Below are 27,404 nucleotides of genomic sequence, written 5' to 3' on the forward strand. Positions count from 1 at the left end.
TCTTCCTGCTCTCCAGCCGGCTGGTTTGCCTCCCCCGTCGCTTCTCCCTCTCCAGGAGGATGTGTGCTGTGGGTGCAGTGCGGACATGGGAGGATGCACGGAGCGGGCAGCCAGTGCCCAGCCCTGCACCCCAACCAGGCGGCCGGGACAGCGGCCGGTCCCTTGCCGCAGCGAGGACGATAACCTGGCAGTGGGGCTTCTCCGCTCCGGGAAGGGGGGCGGTTGGTTAGCCCACAGCTGCCGCTTTCAAGTCTTGCAGGTGCTCCAGGGACTGCGACATAATCTGTTTTAGAGTTTATTCCTGTTTTACTTCCCCCATAGGATTCCTCTTTGTTGTAGCTGCAGAAGTAATTATATTTAGGACGTTCTCCACTGCAGGAGGAAGCCGTGGCCTCCTCTGCTTCACTCGGGGGCAGCTCCCCCAGCACTGCCCTGCCCGGCTGTACCAGGCACCAAGGGCTGCTCCAGGGGGGCTGCTCCGGGGGGGCTGCTCCGGGGGGGCTGCTCCAGGTGATGCCAGCCCGGGGACAATGCACAGCTCCCCCCAGCTCTGCTGGGGACACCGGAGCTGCAGCGGCAGCGTGGCCATGCCCAGCTCTCTCCAAGGCCAGGCATGGGGAGCAGGGCTCGAGTGGGCTGCGTGCACGGGCACCTCTCAGGGCTTGTTTCAGTCTTCACAAACCAGAGTGCCCGGGATGCCCCCACGCTAGCGCAGGATGCCCCAAGCAAAGCGCGTTTGGCAGCTGGCACTTCTGCTTTCCCCGCCCGCTGGCGGGCTGCTCCTGTTCCCAGACCTGCCTCTTTAAGCGTCTCTCCCACTTCTCTCTCCCACTTTCTCTTTTGCTTTGTCTGAGATCCTCCCTTGCTGCTTCCCAGCCGCGGCTTCTCCCAGCCAGCAGTGCCAGCAGACAGAGCTCTGGGGTCTGAGCGTCCCGCAGGTGATGCCCCGCGCTCCTCCCCTGCCACCGCTCCCCAGTGCTTCGCTGTCCCAGCTCCCCGGGTGGTTCCGAACCCCCTCCTGGCTGCCTCCTTAAATCCTGAGCTCGAGCAGGTGCTGACCGCTGCTGGGTGCAGGTTGCTCCTGGTTTTCACCGGGAAGTGCGCACGGTAAGGAGCGGGGGCTCCCCGAGAGGCTCTCTTCCCCCTCCGGGGTGGCTCAGCCCTGGCTGCTGCGGGTCCCCTGGGACCAGCCGGGCACGGGGCCACGTGGGGCCATGGGTCTGTCTGTGTGGGGCCAGGGCTGCACCCCGCAGGCTCTGGGGCTGGGCCAAGTGGTGGCAGTGCTGCGTGGACCGGGGCTCGCGTGGCCCCACAGCCCCACAGTTGGTGGCTGTGTGACCTTTCCAGTCTGGGTGTCCCGAACTGGCCGGTGCCATGCGTGGCACCAGTGCGAACGTCACCGTCTGCCTGTCCTTCCCCTCACTCGTCACCAGAATGGTGCCATGGAGCAAGCAGGAGAATTGAAACCGCTCCTTCGCGTGCTGACCCTGCCCTGGGGCTGCACGCCGGGTGCAGAGGACAGGCTGCTGCCTGCAGCCCCGTCCGCACCGTTTGGCCCTCGCTCTGTGGCTGTGCGTTATTCCTCTCAAAACGACTTGCTCGGAAGAGCTTGTGCTGCCAACAAACCCGAGCAGGCTGTGCCACCAGCCAGTCACACCGCGGAGCACTGCTCCCCGTGTACACGAGCAGTGCTTTGTGCCATTTGTAAGCAATTATTTGACTTTCTTCCTGGAAATAGATGGAATTATTAATAGCTCTAGGAATCCTGCAGGATCCTGTTGCAGGCCCTCCCAGAGGGCAGGGGGGACGGTTCTCTGGGCCCAGGTGCATTCACAGCAATGCCCTGGAGATCTGTGATTTTTGCAATGATTTTAACCAGCTCTGTAGCCCTGGCTCTGTGAGGGATCTCATAAATCTGCCCGTACGCAGGCTGTATAGGCCCAGTGCTACTGCAGGGGGGAGGAAGGCAGGAAAAATGGAAACATGAAATCTGAGGGAAAGCTGCTGGAGCCTGGCGTGCTTACTGCTGGGGAAAGGCATTAATAGAAACGAAAAAAAGGGGTGAGGATGTGCTCGAATGGCAACTAAAGGAGGATGGAAGGGTCTTGGGGTGGTGGGGGCACGGCAGAGCTGGGGCAGCCTGTGCCAGGCGAGTGCACCACAAGCACCAGCCCCGCGCCAACCTGGAGCCTCCGCCATGCGTTTCACTCGGGCTCGTGGGCCTGGTAATTGTCAGCTCAAAATGTTCCCAGGGAGGAGGATTTGGGTCCTGTGTCCCCGTGCCCTTTGCTGCTGCATCTTTCCTGCAAAGAACTCAGGAAAGGGGCACCTTTGGCTTTCCCGGCCTGTCCCTGAAATGCACGGGAAATTCTGCTCTGAGGGGCACAGGGAGCCCAGACCTCAAACCACAGGGTCTGTAACCTAGCCAGCAGGGCCAACGGCGGGTCCTGGGCTGTGCTTCCCTGCTGCAGCCTGGTCCCCGGCCCCTGCTGCAGGTGTCACACGTGGGACCCCTGGAGCTGCGCAGCCCCACGCGTCCCAGGGCGCACAGAGCCCGGGACCAGCTCTGGAAATGTCCGTGTTCAGTCTGGGGGGGGTGTTGGGGATGGTGATCCGCAAACAGGTCTGTCCAATGCTGAAACGAGCCTTTAGCAGAGCAGCCTGGCTGTCAGGCTGCGCAGGGTGGGAGGGAGCCCCGAGGAAGGCAGCCCCGAGGAAGGCTAACTAACGTCCGTCCCTCTCCTTCCCCAGCCATGACAGCATAGGCAGCGGTGAGACATGGATCGTTTCACCGAGTGTGGGACCCAGACGGACGCCGTGGTGGTGCTCTCCCTGGCACAGGCGGCGGTGCTGGGCTTGGTGTCCGACAATGAGCTGCTCGGGGCCACCGTCAGCCCCGCCGGCTTCTTCCCGGGGCTGGGAGGAGAACTGCCTGAGGCGGCGGGAGTGGAGCCCGAGGAGCCGGAGGGCGATGGGCAGGCAGCAGGGGACGGGCAGGAGGAGGAAGCCCTGGAGGCTGAGTCCTCCTTGGAGAAGCATGCCCGGAGGAGGAAGCGGCCTCCTGTGAGGCTGGTGCCCAAGGTCAAGCGCGAGAAGGCCGAGGTGGAGGAGGAGGTGGTGTACGAAGTGTCCGTCCCCGGGGAAGACAAGGGCGAGCTGCAGCACAAGCTCCCGCCCGCCTTCCCGGACCCCAGCCAGGAGAAGACGGTGCAGAGCAGCGCCGTGAAGATGATCGACCTCAGCTCCTTCAGCAGGAAGCCCCGCCGCCTGCGGCACCTGCGCCGGCACACGCGCCAGTCCTCGGAGAGCTACGAGCCGCACCACGGCGAGCCTGACCCCGCGGGCACGGCGGAGGGCAGCACCGCCGGCACCCCGCAGACCGAGTGCGCCTTCGAGGGGAGCGCCCCGTCCCCCGGCGAGGCCGAGGCACCTGCGTCCCCCGAGCAGGTGAAGAGCGAGCAGGGCTTCTCGTGGCAGGAGCCCGGGGAGCTCGAGGGGGACGCGGCGGGCGCCAACAGCGAGCGCAACAAGAAGGCGCAGCTGGACCGGCTGGACATCAACGTGCAGATCGACGACTCCTACCTGGTGGAGGCGGGGGACCGCCAGAAGCGCTGGCAGTGCCGCATGTGCGAGAAGTCCTACACCTCCAAGTACAACCTGGTGACCCACATCCTGGGCCACAACGGCATCAAGCCGCACTCCTGCCCGCACTGCAACAAGCTGTTCAAGCAGCCCAGCCACCTGCAGACCCACCTGCTGACCCACCAGGGCACGCGGCCGCACAAGTGCGAGGTGTGCAGCAAGGCGTTCACGCAGACCAGCCACCTGAAGCGGCACATGCTGCTGCACACCGACATCAAGCCCTACAGCTGCCGCTTCTGCGGCAGGGGCTTCGCCTACCCCAGCGAGCTGAAGGCGCACGAGGTGAAGCACGAGAGCGGCCGCTGCCACGTCTGCGTGGAGTGCGGGCTGGACTTCTCCACGCTCACCCAGCTGAAGCGGCACCTCGCCACGCACCAGGGCCCCACGCTCTACCAGTGCCTGGAGTGCAGCAAGTCCTTCCACTACCGCAGCCAGCTGCAGAACCACATGCTGAAGCACCAGAACGTCCGGCCCTTCGTCTGCACCGAGTGCGGCATGGAGTTCAGCCAGATCCACCACCTCAAGCAGCACTCGCTCACACACAAGGTAGGTGCCGGGGCCGGGCGTGCGGCGCATCCAGCGCCCCAGGGCTGCTGCTTTTGCTGTGCCCCGGGGAGAGGCGTTGGCCCCAGGGATGGGTGCTGGTGGGCTGGGTAGCATTCACTACAGCTCCTTAAATAGGAGAGAAATTGCAGTCATTGTGCAGGCAGGGTGTCGGGGGATGGCCTGGGGGTTTCCCTCCCCCGGGAAGGGGGCTTTCAAACCTGCAGCAGGGGGCTGTGCTGGGTGCTGGCCAGTGCGCTGAGCCTGCAGTGGGTCTGACTGAGGGCTCTGCTGTTTCTCAGGGGCTCTTTCACGGGGGAGCGATTGCCCAGCCAGCCAGAGGGCAGAGCCGGGCAGCCAGGTCTCCTTGTGCCCAGCTCCCCCCACAGCCCACCTCCCGCCTGCTGGGGGCTCGGGCAGGGCTCACCGAGGTGCCGCACCGCAGCGTGGGCTGCAGCGGGGCTGTGCTCTCCTGGTGGCTCCTTCCTGCCCCTTGGCCCAGCTGCTCTCGGTGTCGCCCCAGCAGCACACAGTGCCGGGTTTTCCAACTGCTGGGAACACTTCCCCAGGGGGACCGAGAGGTGATGTGTGGGGCGAGGAGGGGGGAGCAGGCTGCCTGCTGCGTGGCAGAGTTGGGGTCCCAGGCAGCGGGAGGGGACGACCCCAGGCTCTCGGCAGCACCAGCGCTGCTCACAGCACAGGCAGGGAGAAAGAGTCAGGAAATGCTTTGGGAAGGTGCAGGAGGGCTGGTTAGGGAAAACCTCCCATCGCGGCTGGCTCCAGCCGGCAGTCACTGAAGCTCAGCTCCCATCCCTGTGCCTCAGGAGGCTCTGCTCGGGATCCCCCCGTGTGCCCCGGCCGGCAGGGCGCAGCCGGAGCTGCCGCAGCAGAGCCCTGCCCGCGCTCACCCCGTGCTGCAACCCCTCCAGGGCGTGAAGGAGTTCAAGTGCGAGGTGTGCGGCCGGGAGTTCACCCTGCAGGCCAACATGAAGCGCCACATGCTCATCCACACCAGCGTCCGTCCGTACCAGTGCCACATCTGCTTCAAGACGTTTGTGCAGAAGCAGACGCTCAAGACCCACATGATTGTGCACTCACCGGTGAAGCCGTTCAAATGCAAGGTACGGCGGGGGGGCCGTCCTGGCGCTGCTCCCCGCTCCTGGAGAGGTGCCAGCCGGGGCTGGGCTGAGCCCGCAGCCAAACGATCGCAGTTTTGTGATGCCTCCCTCTGTTCACACGGGCAAACAGCTCGTCCTGTGCTGCCTCTGCCCGAGCTGTGCCTCTAGGCAGTGCTACACATGCGGGGTTTCACGAGCGTGGGCTTCACAGAAATACCAGCAGATCGTCCTCGAGGCATCCCATGAAAGGCAGGGGGAGGGAGGGGGGCAGCCCCATTAGTCTTGGGCATCCGTGGAGTCAGTCGGGGACCCAGGAGCAAGGTCAGGTCTGCAGAGCCCACGTCCCCGAGGCAGTGCTGCCCGGCAGGGGCAATGCCTGCTGCTCAGCCCTTGCTGGGGGGCGGGGGGCAGCAGGAGAGCCCTCGCTAACCCCAGGAACATTGTTGTAGGTTTGTGGGAAGTCCTTTAACCGCATGTACAACCTGCTGGGCCACATGCACCTGCACGCTGGCAGCAAGCCCTTCAAGTGTCCCTACTGCTCCAGCAAGTTCAACCTGAAGGGCAACCTGAGCCGGCACATGAAGGTCAAGCACGGGGTGATGGACATCAGCCTGGACAGCCAAGGTAGGTGCAGGTGGGGTCGGAGGCTGTGGCCAGTCGCTGGCCCTGCCCACCGCAGGCTGGGTGCTGCGGTGTCCCTCGGCGTGCTGCGGGAGCCAGGCTGTGCTGCGGCACCTCTGGGGAGCACCCGGTGGGTGCTGTGGTGGGGAGGGTGCCGCAGGGCCATGCGTGGAGCACCAGCACTGTGGGGCAGGGCTGACACCATGCGCTGTCCCCTAGACCCCATGATGGACCTGGCCGGGGCTGAGCACGCCGAGCTGGACGGCCAGCAGGAGATGGAAGACTTCGAGGAGGAGAACTCTTACGGCTACGGAGGGGTCGGCAACCCCCCGGACGAGAGCGCACTGGCGGAGCAGGCCATGAAGGAGATGGCGTACTACAACATGTTGTAGCCAAGCGGGGGGGCGGCCGGCCCGCAGCAGGCTGGAGGAGGGCGGCCACCAGCCTGCGTGGACCTTGAGTGGTAAGAGGAGCTGCTGCTGCCCGGGGGCTCGGCGCCCAAGCAGACCCGCTGGAGAGGGGCAGGCTGCAGCCGGGCAGAGACGGGGATGTCCTGCAGGCTGTGCTGGGTGGAGGCTGGAGGTGCTGCAGGGCAGTGGTCGCTGCTTGCCTCAGGCACTTGGAGCCAGGCGTGCCAAGCCGACGAGGCTCCTGTGCACTTTGAGAGCTGCAGAAGCCTGGGCAAGCTCTTGCCACCAACAGGGGCTGTTCCTACTCGGGGCCCCGTCTCCCCCCAGCTGCCCTGGAGAAGGAGCTCCCAAGCTGCACACAGCTCCCCTGCCCAGCGCCGTCCTGCCCGTCCTCCTGCCCATCCTCCTGCCCTCCCACCCGCCCCGCTGCGGGGTGGGAAGCCAGGACCCTGCCCCAATCTTCCCCTTGCCTGGAGCCCAGCACCCAGCGCACTCCGAGCTGCGGGCAGGGGAGGGCACATCCCAGAAGACGACGAGCATTATTTGTGATTCTACCTCCTGGGTCCTCCCTGCTCGGCTGCACCGCCAGCCCAGCACCCCCCACGCGCCCAGCAGCGCAGGAGCCCCTCTGCCTGCAGGAAGCCCGGGGGAAGGCGGCTGTGCCGCAGCGCCCGCTCAGCCCCGGCTCCTCGGCAGGGAGAGCCGTTCTGGCATCAGCTGCGAGCTGGTACGGGCAAAGCTGTGGCAAGCCAAGAGAGGCCACAGGGCACATACAAAACAGAATATTTTCTTACAAACTAATTGCAAAGCTCAGTGGAAGCAGCAGCTCTGAGTATAGAGCAGCTTTAGCGAGCGATGTATTTAAAGGAAGGCAAACCCTGTTCAACTTGAGCAAATGATGGTATTTTGAAAGTAATTTATTTTTTTCAGATGTGCCGCGTGGTTGGATTTATCTTTTCACTGAGTTCAGTTTCCTTCAACCAATGTTCTTTGTAAACCTGTGTAACGTGTGTGATCTGTGAAGCTGCGTGCAGCGCAGGCGGCGGAGGGGCGCGGGGCGGGCAGAGCACCCAGGGGGCTCTTGCTGCCCGCGGGAGCCGCCGTGCCCGCCTGCACTAATGCACCAAAGCTGCTGTACGCACTGCTGGCGCTCCTCGCCCCTGTGAGCTTCTCCAGACCGGGGCTCAGGAAGGTTTTTGCTCTGGGAACACAGCCCCGGGATGCTGGTTTGCCTGACGGGCTCCCAGGTGCTGTGGGGGAGAACCGAGCCCAAGGAGTGACGGAGGCAGAAGTGGCACCAGTGGGGACGGGGACGGGGACCCTGCTGCCCGGGGAGGGAGCAGGCAGGGAACAGCTCGCTCCCAGTGCGGGGCACGGCTCCAGCCAGCCCAGGGAGGCTGCAGCAGCCCTGGGGCACGCAGCGATCGCAGCCTCCCCACAGCCACACTTCCCGGAGCAGGGCACGTGCGGGGGGCCAGCAGCTTTCCCTGTGGCCTGGGGGGGTTCCTCCTGCAGCACCAGCGCAGAGGCGCTGCCATCTGCCTGCCTCCAGGAGCCTGGTGCCACCACCCAGCCCCAGCCCCAGCCTCACCCCCCGGCTGCAGCCCCTCGAGATGTGGCACAGGGTGGAGGCGGCAGCGGCCTCCCCCCAGCCCGGAGCCCCCCACGGCGCAGCCCCCTCCCCACGCCCGCCCCTTGCTCCCGGACAGCGCGGCGCATCCCCCACAAGCTACCTCTGTCCCGTTACCAAAAAGCGCTGGTGCCAGCGGGAGTGGTGCGAGGAGCACCCCCAGGAGCACCCCCAGGAGCACCCCCAGCCGTGCCGCACGGGGGCTGGTGCCACCCTGCACCCCCCCGGTGCGCCCACCTTGTGCCCGCAGAGTGCTTCACCTGCCCCTTGTGCAAAGCCCTACTGTGTTTATTTTTGTTGATCTCTTTGGTTTGAAGAGTTGTTTAGCAATAATTCTAAATAAATGAATATTCTTTAGCTGCTGGCTGCCTCCTGCGCCCGGGCAGGGAGGACGTGGCCGGGCAGCGAGCCCCCCGCGTGCCCGTGCCCCCCCGCGAGCCGTGCCACCACCACGCGCGCCTCGGTGACGTGTTTAATAGCTGTTTGGCACCATGAGGTCAGAGGTTACAGAAAGTACAGTACGGTGAAGGGCAGCCCCCCCCCCCACCCCCTTCCTACAAACCCCTGCTAGAAAGGCTTTAAAAACACTCGTAGGAAAACTGCTTATAAAAATGATTGAAATGTTCCTGAGCCGTGTCAGTGAGCTAGAGGCGGCGCTGGCTCGCTATCCTGTTAAAAATGAGGTAAAGGCTGGGCAGCACACGCGGACCCCCGCCCAGGGGGAGCCTCCTCTACTTCTTGCCCAGGGCCTTGTCCAAGTTGTTCTTGATGGCATCCAGGAAGTCGGTGGTGTTCACAAAGTGCTCGTTCAGCTTCACGCTGGGAGAGAAGGGTGCGGGGAAGGGTTAGAGGGGTCCCGGGGGGCGAGCACCCTGCCCGTCCCTGCCCACGCAGCGCCAGCTGGCCGCCCGCGGGGAGAGGAGCCCCCGCAGCGGGACGTGGCTCCCTGCCCAGCCACAGCCACCGCCCGACCAGGGCGAGCCGTAAATAGATGCCCAGTGTCCCCAGAGGCCGGCCAGCCCCCAGTGCCCGTCCTGTGGCCGCCCCAGAGGGCGAGCTTGCCTTCGTGGCACACGTTCCCTGTACACCCCTCCGCCCCGTAAGCCACACTTACTTGGCAAGCCCGTGAATGCAGCCTGCCAGATCCTTCGTCATCGTCCCACTCTCCACGGTCTCAACGCAGACCTTCTCCAGCGTCTGAGCAAACCTGGGGGGCAGCAGGGTCACCGGCAGCCACAGCGTGGGGCCCCGTGTCCCGCAGTGCCAGGCACCAGCAGGGCTCGGGTGGGACAGGGCCACCCTGGGGGCACCCCCAAACCACCCCACCCCACCCCACCCCGCTCACTTGATCAGCTCTGGGTTACTGTCCAGCTTGCCCCTGTGCTCCAGCCCACGCGTCCAGGCGAAGATGCTGGCGATGGGGTTGGTGCTGGTGGGTCGGCCCTAAAAGCAGAGAGCCCCCGTCAGCGGCTGGGCCGGGACAGCTCGCCCCGGGGCTGCGGGGGCCGCACACCCACCTTCTGGTGCTCCCGGTAGTGGCGCGTGACGGTGCCGTGGGCAGCCTCTGCCTCGATGGTCTTCCCGTCCGGACACACCAGGACGGAGGTCATCAGCCCCAGGGAGCCGAACCCTGCGGTGGGACGGGGTCAGGGTGGCCCCAGGCGGGTGGCGGCACCCCCTCGGCCACCCCCTCCCGCTGCCCCCCCCCCAGCAGCCCCGGCACTACCTTGGGCCAGGATATCCGACTGGACGTCCCCGTCGTAGTTCTTGCACGCCCAGACAAAGCCTCCGGAGGACTTTAGCACCTGGGCCACCATGTCATCGATCAGCCGGTGCTCGTACCAGATCTTCAGCTTGTCGAACTCCGTCTTGTAGTGCCTGGGAGCCAGAGCGGCTGTCAGCAGGCGTGAGTGTCACAGGGTGTGGGACCCCCTCCCCAGGCCCCAGAGCCCCCCCAGCAGGGGCAGGCGGCTGCCCCCCCCCCCCAGCTCCATGCAGAGCAGCCCCAGCAGCCCGGCCAGCTCCGTACTTATCGAAGATCTCCTGGAAGATGTCTTTGAAGCGCCCGTCGTAGGCTTTGAGGATGGTGTTCTTGGTGCTCATGTAGAGAGGCCACTTCTTCTGGATGGCGTACTGGAAGCAGCTGTGAGCGAAGCCCGAGATGGACTGCAACGAACGGGTGCAGACGCTGCGGTCAGCAGGGACCCGGGCTCCTCGGCTGCCCCGCAGCGCTGCGGGACCCCCACCCTGCCGGCCTGGCCACAAGCCCACAGCAGGGCTGTGCCAGCCCACGGGACCCCAACGCCCCCCGCCAGTACCTCGTCTGTGTTGTACATGCCCATGCCCACGCCGCCGCCGGGGAAGTTGTACACCTCCCACTCCTTCACCCCGCTGCCGTCCTTTGGCGTGAAGACCATCTTGAACGTCCCGGACTTGTTCACCACGAAGTCGGTGGCTTTGTACTGCAGGGGCGGCACGGGGTGTCACTGCAGGGCCGGGGGGGGCTGCGGGCACCCCTGGGTGCTGTGCCGGCCACCCCATGGGCTCACCTGGTCACCGTGGGCATGCCTGCCGATGGTGATGGGCTTGGTCCAGCCGGGCACCAGGCGGGGGATGTTCTTGCAGATGATGGGCTCCCGGAACACCGTCCCGCCCAGGATGTTCCGGATGGTCCCGTTGGGGCTCTTCCACATCTTCTTCAGCTTGAACTCTGGCACGCAGAGAGGCGAGGTGTGGGACACCAGGCACAGCCCGGCACAGCACACAGCCCCCCCAGCCCCCAGTGCCATGGGTTCTGCCAGCCCCCACCGCCAGCCCACCCCCTGCAGCAGGGGCTCAGCCCCATCCCCTTGCCCCCTGCCCACCTTCCACCCTGGCCTCGTCCGGAGTGATGGTGGCACACTTGACGGCCACGCTGTACTTCTGGGTGGCCAGCGCCGAGTCGATGGTGACCTGGTCATCTGTCTTGTCCCGGTGCGGCAGGCCCAGGTCGAAATACTTCAGCTGGACGTCCACGTTGGGCAGGATCAGCTGGGGGGGCAGGAGCACGTCAGAGCCTGGGAGCAGCACCAGGCACCGTGGTATGGCCAGCCCCAGCCCCCCACCCGATTCACCCCCCTCCCCGGGGCCCTCCTTCCAGCGGAAGGCACACGGGTTGCACCAGCTGCTTCCTGCAGACAGACAGACACACGGGCAGGCAGACAGACAGACGGAGGGCAGAGGGCAGGGACCACCTGTTCCCTGCACGGCACCCGCCAGCCCCGCGCGTGCAGCGCCCGCCCATTTCCCGTATGGCAGGGAGGGGCCCGGCCCCGCGCCCCCCCCGCCAGGCCCCCGCTACCTTCTCCTTGATGAAGGCCCAGATGATGCGCGTCATCTCGTCTCCGTCCATCTCCACCACCGGGTTGGCCACCTTGATCCGCTTGTCGGCATCTGGGCAAGGGGGGGGCACGGCTCAGGGGCGCACACCCGGCCCCGGGGGCAGGTCGGGGCACAGAGCCCCCCCGTGGGACCCACACAGCCTGGCTGCAAACCCCTCCTGGGGCTGGACCCGGGTGCAAATTCGGGTGCAAAACTTTGTCTGGGACCAGGACCGGCCTCAGGGCAAGCCTCCACGGGGGGGGCCACAGGTGGGGGCACAAACCCCACCAGGGTGCAGGTCGGGGTGCTGGGCTGCAAAACCCCGCGTGGGACCGGGGCTGGACAGGACCTGGGTGCAAACCCCACTCAGGGCAGGACCCGGGTGCAGCTGGGGGTGCAAAACTTCCTATGGGACTGCGGCCGGACCCGGGTGCGAGTGGGGTGCAGAACCCCGCGTGGGACCGGGCCTGGCCCCGTGCAGCCCCCCGGGGCCGCCCGCAGTCCCGGGCACGATTCCCCCCCCTAAAATCGGGGCCGCAGGGGCGCGGGTCGGACCGTGCTGGGGGTGGGGCCGGTTGCGCACGGCGCCGTGGCCGAGCCGTGCCGAGCCAGCGCGCCCCGAGCCGTGCCAAACCGCGCCGCGTCCCCGCAGCCCAGCCCAGCCGTGCCAAACCGCGCCGTGCCCCCCGAGCCGTGCCCCCCCAACCGAGCCGAGCCGGGCCGCGCCGTGCCCCCCCCGCCCCGCCCGCCCGCCCTCTCCGCCCCAAGGACACCGGCGCGCCCCCGCCGCGCGCCCCCCGGGCCAAGGTCACGCGCACTCACAGTGTCGCCGCGGCCCCGAGGGTCCCAGCACGGCGGCGGCGGCGGCGGCGGGGGGGCAGCGGGGCAGCCCGGCGGCGCGGCTCAGCGCCGGGACGGCTCGGAGGTAGCGGGCGGCCATGGCGGGGCGCGACGGGGCGGACGCGGCGGGCGGCGGAGCGGGGCCGGCGGAGCGGGGACGCGGCTCGCCCCGCCCCGGGGAGGTGCGAGAGCGCCTGCGCCCGGCCCCCCCACCACCCCCCCCGGCCGGCCCCGGAGGGGCCCGTGCGGGGTCCGGCGGGGGGTCGGGGGGAGGCGCCGCCGTCCCGCAGCCCGCAGCCCCCCCGGCATCCACCCGACGGCCCTGTAGGGGTGCACAGGGAGGACCCCGCCGGGGAGGCACCGTGGGGACGGGAGGGGGCGTTTGGGGGCCGGGGGGGTGTTCCTGCACGCCGGGCGCAACCGGTGCCAAAGCACAAGGTGACCGGCGGCCGGGGATCGGCTTTCACCGGGCAAGGGCTGGCGGGCAGTGCTGGCACGGCCCCCCCTCGGCCGGGGCACCCCCGGCACACAGCTGGCCCCTCGCCTCCCTGCGGCTCTGGCGGCGCAAGGGGGTGCCCGTGCCCTCCGCGGGCAGGGGACGTGGCTCCCGCATGGCTGGGCCGGGCAGGGCACCCGCTGCCAGCTCAGCCCGGGGCTGTGCGCTCCGGCTTTCCCTACATAGAGAGAACCCAGCGGGGTGCGCGCTGCCAGCTCGTGACGCAGGGCGGACGGGCCAAGCGGGACACGCAGCCGCTGCCACCTCCAGCAGCCTCGCCTGGCCTGACCCCGGCACCGGGGGGGAGATGCACCCCAGGGCACCCCCAGAGCGTGCACGGGGGCCGGGAGGGGTGCAGGGGCCCAGAGCGCTGCTGGCCCTGCGTGCACGGGCCAGGCCAGCGGCTTTTTTTAGCTGCGGGGGCCGGGCAGGTCCCGCTCGGGGAAGGAAAGCAAAACAGCCCCGAGCAGAGGGGCTGCGGGGAGGAGGCAGGGCCCGGCGCTGACGTCTGTTGGCTTTAACATTAACCAGAGCCGCAGCCCACGGGCTGCCAGCTGCGGGGGGCCGCTGCTCCGGGGCAGCGTATGGGAGCTGGGTCCCACCACCCTCCCACAGCACCCTGCCCTGCACGCAGCCCTGCAGCCGCAGGGACAGCGCCGTGGGGCTGCCCCACGGCACCGGCTGCAGCCCTGCCAAGCCTGCGGTCGCAGCCTCCCCGTGACCGGGCTCTCGCAGGGACGAGGTCAGGACAGCGCGGCCCCGGGCGTGCAGGCTCCGGCCGTGCTGACGGAGCAGCCATGTGGCACGGGCCCAGGGAAGGGCTGCCTTTGAACAAAGGAGGCATCCCTGGCCGGAGCCCAGCCCACACGCCCCGGGCTGCTGCCAGAGCAGCTCCCCCCGCAGCTGGGTGGCCCCAGGAGGGTCTGTGCGGGCTGGCCGGGCTCGCTGTGGGGGCCGGGGCCAGGCTCCAGCCAGCCCTGCGTGGGGAGCAGCGCGTGCAGCGAGCTGACTCCAGCATTTTGGGGCACTGAGAGCCCAGCCAGAGAAATAGCAAGGGTCCGGGGAGGGAAGGGAGGCTGTCTTTGCCCTCATACAGCAACCCCACACCTCACCCCCCCACCCAAGGGCCCAGGGGCTGCACAGAGGCAGCAGCTGCAGGGACCCCATCCCCACTGGCTAGGGGCAGCCAGGGCCACACGGGGCAGGGCAGCACGGCCACCCCAGGGACGCGGCGTGACATCAGGCAGAGCAGATGGCGGCGCCTGGGGACATGGCACAGCTGAAAACACAAGTGGAACCTCCACAAAGGAGGACGGGGAGCCTGGAGGTGCAGGGCTGAGGCTGGCTGGCCCCGTGTCCCTGCCTGGCCCAGCGCTTGGTGCTCCCTCACAGCACAGTGCCTGCTCAATGCAGGGCTGGTGCTGCTGCCACAGCTCTGCCCACAGGCTGGGGGGGGCTCATCCCACTGGACCCCCGTGCTGGGGCACAGCCGCATGCCTGGCTCCCCTCACCCCTGCGGCTCAGCTCCTGCCCTGTGCCTCCCCCAGTGCCTGGCTGCCCCCACGCTGCCTGTCCCTGGGCTGAGCAGGGGCCCCCACTCCGGTTACCCCGAGCACCAGCCCAGGCCCATGGATCCCCATGTGCTCTGCTCACCGATGGCACCCAGCCAGCAGCCTCCAGCCGTGTGCCACGGAGCAGCCACCTGCAGCCACGTGCTGCTGCAGAGCACCCAGAGCTGCACATTGCCACCAGGGCCTCATGGCAGTGCCTGCAGCCACACACGCTTGTACCTGGTGTCCTGCCCCCACTGCACAGCACCAACACCCCTGCTGCTGGGGCTGCCCCGCAGTACCCCCCTCCCCATATGGGGGGCCGCAGGCTCTTGCCCCAGGCAGGGCCCCCAGCATCACCCATGCTGCAGGACCCCGCAGAGCCCCGCTGCCCACTGGCCCCAGGCTCTGCTGAGCGCTGTGCTGCTGGGGCGAGCGGCATCGTGCCGGGGACCCCCCACCCAGGGAACCCCCGGAACCCCCCGGGACCCCCCCGCGCCCCCGGGCTGGAATCCCCCCCTGCTGCGCCCCGGGGCCGGGGCTGCCCCGGCTTCATCCCCCCGAGGCAGGAGCAACGCCCGCCCCCTCCCGGCCCCCCGCCCCCCGAGCCCCGGCCGGGCGGGACGGCGGCAGCGCTGCCGGTGGCGGAGCCGCGGGCGGGGGCGGCCGGGCGGGGCGGCCCTTTGTTGCGAGCGGCGGGCGGAGCAGCCGGAGCCGCCCCGGAGCCGCCCCGCGCCCCGCCGCGGGCGGGGAGCCCGGAGCTGCAGGCGGGTCCCGCCGCGCCGCGCCCGGAGCCGGTAAGCGGCGGGGAGAGGGCGGCGGGGCGCGGGGGGGGTGAGTGTGAGTGTGAGTGTGTGTGTGCATTTGTGTGTGTGTGCGCATTCGTGTGTGCGAGAGCGTTTGTGTGTGTGTGTGAGTGTGCAAGGGGGGTGTGCACGGGAGGGGCGTGCGGGGGGATGTGCGCGCTGCTGGGGGAGCCCTTGTGTGCGGGGGGAGGTGTGTGTGTACGTGCACGGGGTGTGCAAGGCTGCGGGCGGCCACTTGCACGGCGCTCCCCACACGCTGTGGGTGTGCAGGGGCGGCCACTGCCCTGGGTTTGCTGCGGGGGTGGCAGAGGGCCTGTGTGTGTGTGTGTGTGTGTGTGTGCAGTGTGCGTGCAACGCGTGTGTATATCAGTGTGTATCCGTGTGTATATCGGTGTGTGTATATCAGTGTGTATCTGTGTGTGTATCCGTGCAGCATGCGTGTGGCTGCGTGTGCAGGGAGCAGGAGCACTCAGGGCTACGTGTGAGGACGGTGCCCGCCCCAGAGCGCGGGGCTGTGCTCACCGGGGGCGTTCCCAGGTGTGAGTGTTTGCAGGGTGGGGTGTGTGCCTCCCGTAAGCCACCCTGCGTGTGTTTACATGTGTGTCGGCGCGCGGTACGCACGGTGCTTGCCCGAGGAAGTGTTCTGGACAGACATCTGCGTTTCTTGTAAGGAGGCGTGTGCGCTCGCTCCGTGTCAGGTATGGGGCACGCGTGTGTGCTGCGTGTGCCACGTGTGTGCATGTGTGCACAGCGCCGGGATGCCTGCAGGCTGCACGCGTGCCGCGTGTCCCAGGCGTGCCGGCTGCTCCCGGTGGCGTTAGGTACCTCAGCAGCCTCTGGGCGTGGGGGCACTGGGAAAGCGGGGGCCACACAGGTCGTGAGGTCAGGGGCCCCCTTTTCCCACAGGCAGCACCACAGTGAAGGGAGCTGCTGTGGGGTGGGGGGAGTGGGGCCAAAGAACACCAGAACTGGCCTAAACTCTGTGGGGCCAGGGGTGGCTGGGAAGGGGGCACACATCCCTGAGCCAGGGCCCCCAGTTTCCTGCACTCCCAGAAGCAGAAGTGCCTAGGCTTGGAGACCACCAGGTCCCAGTCCTCCAAGGGGTGCTCGGTGTCTCAACAAGCAGCTGGGGCTGAGGGTTATGTCCCGTGTGTCCTGCAGCCTCACAGGCCAGCAGCACGCAACAGCAGGCACACAGACCTCACGGGAGAATGAGGTGAGGGAATGGGGGGACGGCTCCATTTTGTAGGGTCTGGAGGGCCCCTGCCACAGGGCCAAAGGTGATGCTGCAGGGCAGCGTGGGGCCAGTACCTAGACAAAGAGAGGGGACGTGCAGGTGGTGGGGCCAGAGCTGGCTGGGGAGGCGTGGGGCACAGGGACAGGCAGGTGGGAGCAGGGAGCGGGGCTGCAGCCCCTTGGGAGGCCCCCAGCTCGGCACGGGACACGGCCGGTGCCTGCGGAACAGGGAAGATGCCCAGGGGCCCTGGGCCCAGGGTGCCCCCCCTGCCCTGCGGCTGGAAGCTGCCGCAGCCCCTGGTCCCGAGCGGGGCCTCTTCCCCGCTGCCTGCCGGCGTGCAGCGAAGCAGAGCAGGCGTGCGTGCTCCTCGCTCCCCCCGCCGTGCTGACCGCGGCTGTGCCGCCCGAGGCGGCCCTGCTCCAGCGGGACACGCGTCCTCCTCCGAGCTGCTGGCGCTGAGCAGCTGGGGCTGGGAGCATCTGTGCGTGAATCAGCAGGGCCCGGCGGCGTGCACGGCTGCAGGTGTGCGTGCGAGCGCGCTCCCGCTCTGCCTGTGTGCGCGGCTGGGGGGAGGAGGGGGTCTTGCGAGGACGGCCTGGTGCTGTCTGGCAGCCGCCAGGAGGGAGCTGAGCTGGGGGCGTGCGTGCCGTGTGTAGGCTGTGTGTAAGCACGGCTGGAGTCTCCGAGCAGGGGACGTGCCTGCGCCGTGCCCGTGCTGGGGCAGGTTGATGAGCAGGGTTTGAGCACGCAGGCAGCAGCGGCCCTGGCCCCAGCTCCTCGCAGGCAGCAGCTCGGCTCTGCGCCGCCTTCCCAGCCACCTGCAGGAGCAGGGCGGAGGGCTTCAGCGTGGGAATTTGGTGCAAAAACCACCAGCGTGCCTGCCAGTTGACCCTAGGCCACGGGTTTTGGTGCTGCCCGGGCCCGACACCCCGAGCAATTTCCCCATCCCTAACCGCTGCTGCAGGTGGAGGGGCGGGAGGGCTGGCAGGGCGGCCGCACATGTGCGTGCAGGTACGGGCAGAGCCGCGCAGGGCACGCAGGCACGCACATGCCCGCCCGGCCGCTGCGCCTGCGCGCCGAGCGAGGGGCACGGTGCCGCAGGGTGCCCCTCGCGCTGCCCCGCGCTGGCAGCCTGCGTGGGCAGGCGGAGGAGATAAATGGGAGTTTGTCGTAAACAGGCCGGGCTGCCAGCAGCGGGCTGGGGAGCTGTTCCAGGCTCGCCGCCGGCAGGCGCTTAAAGGCGCAGGCTCCGGACTCGCCCCGCTGCCTGGCCAGGCAGCCTGCACCGGGGCACCCTGCCTGCCCTGCCCGGCCAGTCCTGCCCACCCTGCCCTGCCTGGCCTGCCCGTCAAGTGGCCGTCCTCCCCCCGGGGGTTCCCACTGCTGCGTGCCGTCACGCCAGGGGGTTGGCACTGCGCTCCCGTGGCCACGCGCACGCAATGCTCAGGTCCCCAGAGCCCCCGCGGGGATCCCCGGGGTTGCAGCAGGCAGGGGGGGCATCGCTGCAGGGGCCAGCGCCCACCCTCCCACCCCACGCAGCGTGATGCTGCCCAGCCCTGTGACGCAGAGTCACGGCCCTGTCTGTGGCGCTTCCCGGGCAAAGGGTGCTGATAAGGCAGGTGGGGTACAGCCCCGGCCCGTGCCCAGGAAGGGACCGCGGCCGCAGCGGGAGCGGGGATGGAGCCGAGCCAAGGAGGGAGCCAAGGAGGGAGGCAGGGGCCCCGCTGGTAGCCCCAGGCACTGGGAGCCAGGTTCGTCCCTGGAGTGGGCACCCTCCGGGGCCGTGTCCCACTGGCAGAGCATGGAAGCGGGGCACGGCCCTGCCAGGATTTTGGGTACCTCCTGGGCAGGGGGCTCGCACGAGGGGCCCTGCCAGTGGGGGGGCGATGGCCCAGGGGTGCGGGGCCGGGGCTGGCCCAGCAGGCAGCCAGGGGGCTCTGCCCCAGGGGTAGGAGCGCAGTGGCTGGGCGGGCCTCGACCCCGGGAGGGCTGCCGAGCAGAGACCCTTTTCCCTTTCCCCCCCCGTTGCCATGGCAAAATAAGCAGCTGTCATTAATAACGCGTTTCCATGGCAACCGCTGGACGAGCGCGGCGGTTCTCTGGGGGTCTGCGTGTGCTTTTGTTCAGGGGGTGGCGAGCCCCCCGCCGCCCGGCACGGCCCCGCACACCGCGGGGCTGGGAGCGGGTCCCGCTGGGCAGCCTGCCCCCGGGGGCGGCCCGTCGGGGCGGCAGCGCCCCTGCCCCGTGCTGCCCGGAGCCGCCCCCCCCCGGACACCGGCGGCCGGGAGCTTTGCCCCGGGGATGCTGCGGCCCCGGCAGGGCAGCGGGCGCTGGGATGTGCCGGGAGCGCGGGGGGGCGGCCCCGGGGCGCAGCCGGGGAAGCTGGCGGCACGGTGCCGGTGCCGGTGCCCACCCCCCCGGGGGGCGGCGGTGCCCAGCAGCGGGTCCCGGCGGGGCGGGGAAGGCTCCGCGGGGCTGGGCTCGGCTGGGCAGGGCCGGGCGCTGCGCCCGGTGCCGGTGCCCGAGCGGGCGGGGAGCCCCGCGGGCCGGGGCGGGCCGGGGCGGGCGGGGGGCGGTGCCGAGCCGAGCCGAGCCGAGCCGAGCCGCTCAGCCCCTCTCTCCCCACAGGTCTGCAGCGCCCGGGGCGGCTTCGCGGGACGCCGCGGAGGCCCGGCCCGGCCCGGCCCGGCTCGGCTCGCCATGGCTCCGCGCCCGGCGCTGCCCGTCCTGGCGCACTCGGTGCTGGCGGCGCTGCTGCTCTCGGCGGCGCAGGAGCCGGTGCCGCGGGTCAGCCTGCCCTACGGTGAGTGTCCGACGGGGCTGCGCGGGGGGGGCGGGCGGGGCGGGCCCGGGGGCTGGCCGGGCACCCCCCCGCCGGCACCCCGGGGACCCCGTCCGGGAGCGCGGGGGGGAGCCCCGGCGGCGGGGCTGCCCCGAGCATCTCGCCGTGCCCGACGGCCGCCCCTGGGGGGCGCGGGCTGCCCCCGCCCGCTCGGCCGGGACTGGGACTGGGACCGGGACCGGGACAGGGGTTGGCCTCCCCCGGCCGTGGGACGGAGCCGGCCCCGCCGCCCCGGCGTGGAAACGCCTTGTGACAGCCCGCGGGGTGCTGAGCCTGCACAGCTCCCTCCCAGCCAGCCCGGCAAGCCGGGGCTCGCTGCGCTCCGGGGGCTGCCGGCAGCGTGGACACGCGGGGAGCGGCGGGGGCTGCGTGGCGGGGATGGGGCAGAGCCCCCGGGCTGCTGGCACGGTGGTTGGGGAGCACGGAGCTGGGGCAGGGTGCTCGTGCCCCCACGCACGGGGTGCGTGAGTGTGGGAGGGGGCGAGCTGGCCACAGGGGCTCTGCACGTTGGCACTCCGTGCAGCTCCAGCCCTGCCACGGCAGCCAGGGTGCCTGCGGGACCCCCCTCACAGCTGGGGGTGCGCAGCCCCTCGCTGTGCCCGGCCCCAGGTGTTCTGGGACCCTCTGGCCCTGGACTGGGCTGGGGAAGGGGCTGGGAGGGGTGGCTCAGGGCAAGTGGGGTCCTGGCAGGCAGAGCCCCCCCTCGCCCTGCAGAGTCCCTCCTGGCTGCTGCCTGGGGCCACGTGCCACTGGCTGACATCGGGGGGGTCAGCATCCTGCTCCTGGGGGCAGCTCAGGTTGGCACCAGCAGCCACGGGCCCGGCTCCATCGGCCGGCACTGAGGCTGTGGCGTGGGCAGCCCACAAGTGTTGAGGCTCGCTGGGCTCCCAGAGGTGGCTAAATCCAGCTGCCGTTGGCGAGCGGTGCCTGTCCCACGCTGGCTCCCGGCTGGGGACAGCTGGGGAGGGCGCGGTGGCTTTGGGTCAGGATGGTTCTGGCACGGGAGTGCTCTCTGGCTCCGTGCGCTGTGGTTCATCGGCGTGGACGTGGCCCCGCCACGTGCTCCCGTGACCGCCGGCCACAGTTGTGGTGGCACCAGCAGATCTGGGACCTGCTGAGTGGGTTGGGATGGATGGGAGCCCCCGGAGCCAGCGGGACAGCCCAGCTCGGCTCCGTGCCTTGCCACACCGTGCCGTGCCACACCGTGCCTGCACAGACCGGTTCTGGCCCAGCTCTGCCCTCCTGCAGAGGCTGTTTTGGCAGAGGCTGCAGCCTGGGCTCGGGGCTGTGGGGAGAACCTAGGGGTCCCGACCTAGATCCCCCCGGAGCCACTGCAGGAGCGGGCAGGGGGTGCCTGCAGCGTCGTGCATCCAAAAGTGGCTCCTGTGTGGGGCTTGCGGTTGGCAGGGGGGAGGAGCAGGCGAGCTGCTCCCCTTGAGCGGCTGGATGTGCCTCCAGCAGGTTTGTCTGGAAGAAGCAGGTCTTGTCCTAACAGGTCCCCCTGGCAGCCAGCACAGGCTCCAGAGCTCCCAGGCTGGGAGAGCTCTGCAGGGTGCAGGGGCTGCCGCTGCCCCTCTGCTGGCTGCGCTGCACCTGCCATGGGTGGCATAGCCCTGAGACCCGGGCACGGGACCCCCTGGCAGGATGCAGCTCCCCTGGAGGCATCCTTCCCTCTGTGCTGCCACAAGGGAGCTGGCGTCAGAGGGCAGGCACTGGGCCAGGTGCCCTGGACTGTGCCCAGGCTGCCGGGATCAGGGAAGGGCTGTGCCGTGCAGCCCCACGCCGTGCCGTGCCTCCTGGGGAGGGAGCCCAGGGTGCTTGTCAGGCACAGCAGGTGGGGATCGGGGTTGGGAGTGCTGTGTCCCTGCAGGGCTCTCTTGTGCCCCCCCCGTGCCGTGGTGGCAGCAGCAGAGCAGGGAGAGGAGCAGGGCCCTGCCCCCGGCAGCGCTGCCAGCACTCGAGCGCACCGGACAGAGTCCGTGCGGTGGCTGGCACTGAGCTGGGGGCCGGGCAGGTCGGGGCATCCCCGGGGAGCTGTGGGTCAGGGGTGAGGGAGTTGGCAGCGTGAGTCAGCCCGACGTGTCCCACTGACACAGCCAGGCTGTCTGAATCAGAGGGCTGCTGGCGGGAGAGGAAGGGCTTCCTGGGCAAGGCCACCCACACGGGACAGGCGCTCGCCTGACTCAGCCGCAGCCCCTGCCCGGGGCCGGCGTGGGCAGCGGCTGGGGCAGTGCCAGGGGGGCTCTGCGGGCGGGGGTCCCCCCAGGGCTGGCTGCAGGGCCGAGCCTCGAGGGGCTGCGCTGCCCTGTGCTGGGCAGAGTGCCTGCAGCGCTGTGCGCCCCGGGGCTGTCCCCGGGGGCCAGGATGCTGCAGCCCGTGCTCCCAGCAGTGCAGACATTGCCCTCGGGCGTTATTGCAGCCGTTGGTGGTTTGCTGCGGTGCCGGGGGTGCAGACGGATGTGGCACTGCCAGCTCCCTCAGCGAGGGGTGAGGGGAGCTGCCCCCTCTCAAAGTCTGCTGCTTTCTGCCTCGAGTCACGTCCGCAGCGGGGGTCGGTGTGGTGCGCGCAGCCCGGAGCAGCGTGCGCGGTGCTGATCCCTCGCTCTCCCCCGCAGACTCTGCCGAGCGGGTCGTGCAGCGCTTCACAGTGCCCGGCGTGTCCAACTACACAGCGCTGCTGCTGAGCCCAGATGGCAGCACCCTCTACCTGGGGGCACGCGAGGTGCTCTTCGCCGTCAACACCAGCCACTTCCAGCCCGGAGCCCCGGCCCGCAGGGTGAGCCCCAGGACCACGGAGCCCCGGGGAGGGCTGGGGGCACCGAGCCCAAGTTTGGTGCAGGTTCTGTGCAAGACCTGGTGCTTTTTGCAGCCAGTTGGCACAGCAAGGAGGCTGCTGCCCCGGCTGTGCTGGCAGCGGGTGCTCAGCCCCAAGCGGCTCCTGCCCCGTGTGGGATGGAGCCAAGGGAGGACAGCGGTGCTGGGGCCGAGCTCTGCCAGCCCCAGGAGGGGTGTCAGGGGGCCAGCCGGTGACGGGGGCTCCCAGTGACTGTCCCCTCTCTGCAGCTGCTGTGGGGTGCGGATGAGGAGAAGAAGAGGCAGTGTGTGTTCAAGGGCAAGGACCCCCAGGTGAGCCCAGCAGGACGTGCTGCAGGGGCAGGCAGTGCCCCGTGCGCCGCACCTCCAGGCGTGGTGGCTGAGCCCTGTCCTCCCCCTGCAGAGGGACTGTCACAACTACATCAAGATGCTGCTGCAGCTGAACAGCACCCACCTCTACACCTGCGGGACCTGCGCCTTCAGCCCCGCCTGCGCCTACATTGTGAGCATGGGGAGGGTGCCGGGGGGCCCTGCGGGGCCGCCAGTCCCGGGGGTGGGAGGTGGGCGCCGTGCCGTGCTCACAGCCCCGTCCCCGTGCAGAACGTGCAGCGCTTCAGCCTGGAGCGAGATGCGTCGGGAAGGGTGCTGCTGGAGGACGGGAAGGGACGCTGCCCCTTCGACCCCGAGTACCGGTCCACCGCCGTCATGGTCGGTAAGGCACGCGCTCCCCTGGCCTCTGCAGCGGGACGAACCCCGGCCGGGCACGGGCAGCCCCGGGGGGAGCGGGTCCGTGTCCGTGCCGGGTCCCAGCAGGAGCCTCTCCCTGGCAGACGGCGAGCTCTATGCCGGCACCGTCAGCAACTTCCAGGGCAACGAGCCCACCATCTACCGCAGCCAGGAGAGCCGCATCGCCCTCAAGACGGAGAACTCCCTCAACTGGCTGCAGGGTGAGGGGGGCCGGGACAGACGTCGGGTCGTCGGCCCTGGGCTGGGGAGGAGCGGGGATGGGGACGGGGACGGGGTGGTGCTGAAGGCGCCTGTGCCCCCAGACCCGGTCTTCGTGGGCTCAGCCTACCTGCGGGAGAGCCTGCCTGCCGGCAACCCCGAGGGTGACGACGACAAGGTCTACTTCTTCTTCAGCGAGACCGGCAAGGAGTTCGACTACTTTGAGAACACCATCGTCTCACGCATCGCACGCGTCTGCAAGGTGTGCGCGGGGCAGCGGGGGCACACGTGGGGAGGATGTGCCCAGGGTGTCACTGATGCGGGACAGGGGGAGGGATGTGGGACCCCCCTGCACGTGTCTGTCCCTGGGAAGGGACCAGCACCTGCAGGAGAGCCCTCCGGGGCAGTCAGAGCCCTCCTGGACTGCATTTCCCTTCTGTGCACACTGCTTTGCTTGTGCCTCCCCAGCTCTGGGGCTGCTCTGGCCAGAGCCTCAGCACTGCCGCATGGACAGACAGAGCCCCTGTCCCCTCAGCCAGCCCGGGGGCTCCGCAGCATGGGGGTATCCCCGTGGGGCTCCCCCGTGGGGCAGCGGAGCCATCGTGCCCTGCCCTGCCCTGACCCCCGGTGCCTGCACAGGGGGACCAGGGCGGGGAGCGGGTGCTGCAGAGGCGGTGGACGACCTTCCTGAAGGCACAGCTGCTGTGCTCGCACCCCGAGGACGGCTTCCCCTTCAACGTGCTGCAGGACGTCTTCGTGCTCACGCCCGGGGAGCTGCGCTGGAGGGAGACGGTCTTCTACGGGGTCTTCACCTCGCAGTGGTGAGCGGCGCGGGGGCTGCAGGGGGCAGCGGGGTCTGTTCTCGCCCCCCCTGTGTTCCCAGAGGCGTGTGAGGCTCAGCAGAGCTGCGGTGCCTGATCCTGCCGTGGGCTTCACCTCTCCCCAGGAACAAGGGTGGCCTGGGCAGCTCGGCGGTGTGCGCCTTCCCCATCCGCAGCGTGCAGAGGGCCTTCAGCGGGCTCTACAAGGAGGTGAACCGCGAGACACAGCAGTGGTACACGGACACCAGCCCCGTGCCGGAGCCCCGTCCAGGCACGGTACGTGCCCCTGGGCACAATAACTGCAGGGTGGGGCAGCCCCTGCGCCTGCCCCCACCTCCATCCTGGCTCCTGGCAGTGGCGGCAGGGCCACCCGCTGCCCACACCCCGGCTGACCCCCATCTCCCTCCCCAGTGCATCACCAGCCACACGCGGCACCTGAAGATCAACTCGTCCCTCCAGATGCCGGACCGGGTGCTGAACTTCATCAAGGACCATTTCCTGATGGACAGCCCCGTCCGCAGCCAGCCCCTGCTGCTGCAGAGCCGCCTGCGCTACCAGCAGATCGGCGTCCACCGTGCGCAGGGCCTCCACGGCACCTATGACGTCCTCTTCTTGGGCACGGGTGGGTGCAGCCGGGGGCGGGATGGGATGGGATGGGATGGGATGGGATGGGATGGGATGGGATGGGATGGGCACTGCGTGTCCTCAGCCCCACTCAGCACAGCCCTTGTGTTTGCAGACGACGGCCGCTTGCACAAGGCTGTGCATGTGAACCACAGGGTGCACATCATCGAGGAGATCCACCTCTTCCCCGCCGGGCAGCCCGTTCTGCAGCTGCTGCTGGACCACGACCAGGCAGGGGCCGGGCACGGGCGCTGTGGGGTTGGAGCAAGGGGAGGTGTTGCGGTGATTTGGGGATCCCTTTCTCCCTCTTTGCCAGGCCCCCGCTGTGCTGGGAGCTGTGACTCCGAGCCCAAGGCTGGGGAGCCCCGGAGGGCTGGGGTCCGGCCCTGCTGCAGGTGTTGGGGCCGGGGCCGTGACGCTGCCCCCCTCCTGCCTCCCCACTGCAGGGCCTGGTGTACGCAGCCTCCTACGCGGCGGTGGCTCAGGTGCCCTTTGCCAACTGCAGCCTGTACCGCAGCTGCGGCGAGTGCGTGCTGGCACGGGACCCCTTCTGCGCCTGGAGCCGGGGCGCCTGCCGCAGCACCGCCCTGCACCCTTCAGCGCACCCCCAGTAAGTGCTGCGCCCCGGGAAGAGCTGCACCCAGCCCCCTGCAGCCCCCAGTGCCTCACCCCCTTCCTCTGCCCCAGGTTCTGGGCCCAGGACATCGAAGGCGCTGACACGGAGCGGCTCTGCCAGTCGGCCAACGTGTCCCAGCCCCGGCCCCGCATCCTTCTGACCCCAGGTGAGATGCTGCCGGGGCGCTGCTCCTGGGCAGGGGCTGCTGCCGGCCCCAGGCCCCCGCTTGGTCCCCCCGGCTCCCCCAGCAGCAGGGTCCCGCGGCCTCGCTGACGTCCCCGCGGGTTGTCTCCCCACAGCCTCGGGCACCCCGTGCCAGCAGATCCAGCTGCCCCCTAACGCGGTGCGCCCGCTGCCCTGCCGCCTGCTCTCCAACCTGGCCTCACGGCGCTGGCTGCACAACGGAGCCCCCGTCAACGCCTCCTACCTGGTGCTGCCCGAGGGGGCCCTCATCCTGGTGGGCAGCCCCGAGCGCGCGGGCACCTACGAGTGCTGGTCGCTGGAGGAAGGCTTCCGCAAGCTGATGGCCAGCTACTGCGTGGGCGTGCAGGAGCTGACCCACGGGCCCTTGGAGGCCGGCAGCAAGGTGTCCGCTGGCCGGGATGCGCTGGAGGCCGTCAGCACCTCGCGGAGCACCTCGGCAGTGGGCAGTGCCGCAGCCCGGCTGGAGGGCAAGACCTACTGGACTGAGTTCCTGGTGATGTGCGTGCTCTTCGCCACGGCCGTGCTCGTGCTGGCCCTCTTCCTCCTGCACCGGCACCGCGACGGCATGAAAGCCTTGCTGGAGCCCGCAGACCCCGGCCGGCACCAGAAGCCGCCCCGCAAGCCGGTGGAGAGCCTGCCCCTGAACGGCAGCAGCCTGCCCAGCGCCGTGCCCGAGCACAAGGGCTACCAGGCCCTGCAGGACAACTACATCGTCAGCACCCCCGTGCACGAGCCCCCGGGCACCACGCGCACCTTCTCCGAGTCGGAGAAGAGGCCCCTCCACGTCCGGGACAGCTTCGTGGAGGTGTCTCCAGCCTGCCAAAGACCCCGGGTGCGCCTGGGCTCTGAGATCCAGGACTCGGTGGTGTGACGGGGGCTGAGAGCCCAGCCCCCTTGCGCACGACTGCCTCTGCTCTGCTGAGCCTCGCCGGCCCGCGGCGCCGCGGCTGGGATCGGTGTTCGTCTGTGTGTGCATGCCCGGAGCCCGCGCCCGCCACGCCATGTGCTCAGCTGCCAGGGCCCCCCGGGGGCTGCCCGGGCACCACCTCAGCTCCAACCCCACGCCCTGGGATGGGTCTAGGGGCTCCCAGCGTGGAGGGGCATCGCGTGCCTTCCAGGGACGGGCAGGATTCCTCCCGCATCCCTGCCGCGGGATGGACACGGTGCCCGGCACGGGCTGCCGGCGCGGCCCAGGACCCGTCTATGCAGAGGGCGGGGGGGGTCGGCCGCAGCCCCCCCAAACCCTGACTCACTGTGACGTCCCGCTGCGGGACTCAGAGCCACGCATGCGGCCGGGTGGTGCCAGAGCGCAGCGGCCCCGCGGCATGTGCTGTGTGTCCGTGCTTGGTTCGGTTTTAATATGTTGAAAATGTGAATTGTGTCCTGGGGAGGGGGGGGGCCGCAGGCAGCGGAGCTCACCCCGTGCAGGGCTGGCAGGGCCCGGGCCCCTCGCCCCTGCGCTCCCCGATGTGCGTGTGCAGAAACGTCTGTGGTTTTTACATAAAGTTCTGGTGTCTCCTTTGTACGCGTGTGTGCTGCTGCGGCTGGCGGGGCTGGGGGCCGCGCCCAGAGCCAGGACCAGACCCCCAGCGGGACCCAGCTGTGGCACAGGGATGTGGCGCTAGGGCAAGGACCCGGCACACAGCATGGCGCTGCTCAGCAGCCCTCGCGCCTGGGAAGCAGCGAGCTCTGCACTGAGCTGGCGTGCTGGGGCAGGATCCCCCCCCGGGACCAGCACTGCCTCGCTCCCGGCCGGACCAGTGCGCCCAGCTTCCTGCCCAGCCTGTTCTGGGACATCAGAAAAGCCACCGGAGGCGTCGGCTGGTGCCGTGCCAGCAGACGCAGCCCCTGGGGCCGCAGGCCGCGGCTGGCAGATCCCATCAGCGCTGCGGGGCACTGAGCTGGAAGGGCCGGCACTGCCGGGAGCGAGGAGCTGGGACGTGAGAAACGTCTGCGAGCCGGGGCCAGGCTCCAGCAGCACCAGGCGCAGCGCTGGGGGAGGCCGGGAGCCGCGGGCTCCCCGCACGGGGCCGTTGCAGCGGCTGGCAGCCGGCCAGGGCGAAGCCCGCTGGATGAACAGACACAAAGCCCCGGCGCTGCTCGCCCCAAAGGTAGCTGCCTGCCCTGGATTTCCTTTTGTGCCTCCTGCTTAAGAGCCGAGCTCTTTGTGCAGCGCCCGCTGAGCGCGCTGGGAAACAGCCGCTGGTGCTGCCGAGGAGGGAGGCGTCCCCCCGAGGATGGAGGTGCCCCCCGAGGGTGGAGGTGTTCCCCGGCAGCGCCTGGCC

General features: G+C 69.4%; 3 protein-coding genes across 13 annotated transcripts in view; 2 read left to right on the forward strand and 1 right to left on the reverse strand.

Moving 5' to 3' along the window:
- Positions 1-8,321, forward strand: part of ZNF710 (zinc finger protein 710) — a 28,300-nt gene extending 19,979 nt beyond the window's left edge. For 7 of the 9 annotated variants that reach the window (XM_027466580.3, XM_027466583.3, XM_027466579.3 and 4 more), the window contains exons 2-5: positions 2,752-4,188; positions 5,010-5,306; positions 5,753-5,927; positions 6,144-8,321. In XM_027466580.3, coding sequence (XP_027322381.2) covers positions 2,779-4,188; positions 5,010-5,306; positions 5,753-5,927; positions 6,144-6,316 — 2,055 coding nt within the window. In that variant the 5' untranslated portion in view covers positions 2,752-2,778 and the 3' untranslated portion in view covers positions 6,317-8,321. Of the gene's footprint in view, positions 1-963; positions 1,108-2,751; positions 4,189-5,009; positions 5,307-5,752; positions 5,928-6,143 lie in introns of those variants that run through there. The other 2 variants (XM_027466584.3, XM_072043482.1) reach the window with 2 other exon arrangements.
- IDH2 (isocitrate dehydrogenase (NADP(+)) 2) lies at positions 8,232-12,320 on the reverse strand. The gene is made up of 11 exons (XM_038185021.2): positions 12,147-12,320; positions 11,305-11,396; positions 10,829-10,994; positions 10,514-10,674; positions 10,283-10,426; positions 9,994-10,130; positions 9,691-9,842; positions 9,482-9,594; positions 9,310-9,407; positions 9,079-9,171; positions 8,232-8,783 (listed from the first exon to the last, which is right to left on the reverse strand). The coding sequence occupies exons 1-11, from the start codon at positions 12,262-12,264 to the stop codon at positions 8,696-8,698; spliced, it is 1,362 nt and encodes a 453-aa protein (XP_038040949.1). The 5' UTR covers positions 12,265-12,320; the 3' UTR covers positions 8,232-8,695.
- A 2,237-nt stretch (positions 12,321-14,557) lies between these two features.
- Positions 14,558-26,642, forward strand: SEMA4B (semaphorin 4B). Of its 3 annotated transcripts, none has more exons than XM_038184819.2 (15): positions 14,558-15,007; positions 18,882-19,056; positions 21,711-21,871; positions 22,159-22,221; positions 22,313-22,411; positions 22,510-22,621; positions 22,740-22,856; positions 22,959-23,116; positions 23,494-23,675; positions 23,801-23,951; positions 24,087-24,297; positions 24,415-24,530; positions 24,746-24,909; positions 24,987-25,081; positions 25,215-26,642. In XM_038184819.2, exons 1-15 carry the CDS (start codon positions 14,573-14,575, stop codon positions 25,988-25,990), a joined length of 3,015 nt encoding a protein of 1,004 aa, XP_038040747.1. In that variant the 5' UTR covers positions 14,558-14,572; the 3' UTR covers positions 25,991-26,642. The 3 variants fall into 3 exon arrangements, with proteins under 3 accessions (XP_038040747.1, XP_038040748.1, XP_038040749.1); XM_038184820.2 differs by lacking the exon at positions 14,558-15,007 and adding an exon at positions 15,445-15,714; XM_038184821.2 differs by lacking the exon at positions 14,558-15,007 and adding an exon at positions 17,987-18,004.
- Positions 26,643-27,404: the final 762 nt, after the last annotated feature.

The sequence above is a fragment of the Anas platyrhynchos genome, chromosome 11, assembly GCF_047663525.1.
Source record: "Anas platyrhynchos isolate ZD024472 breed Pekin duck chromosome 11, IASCAAS_PekinDuck_T2T, whole genome shotgun sequence".
Taxonomy (NCBI): domain Eukaryota; kingdom Metazoa; phylum Chordata; class Aves; order Anseriformes; family Anatidae; genus Anas; species Anas platyrhynchos.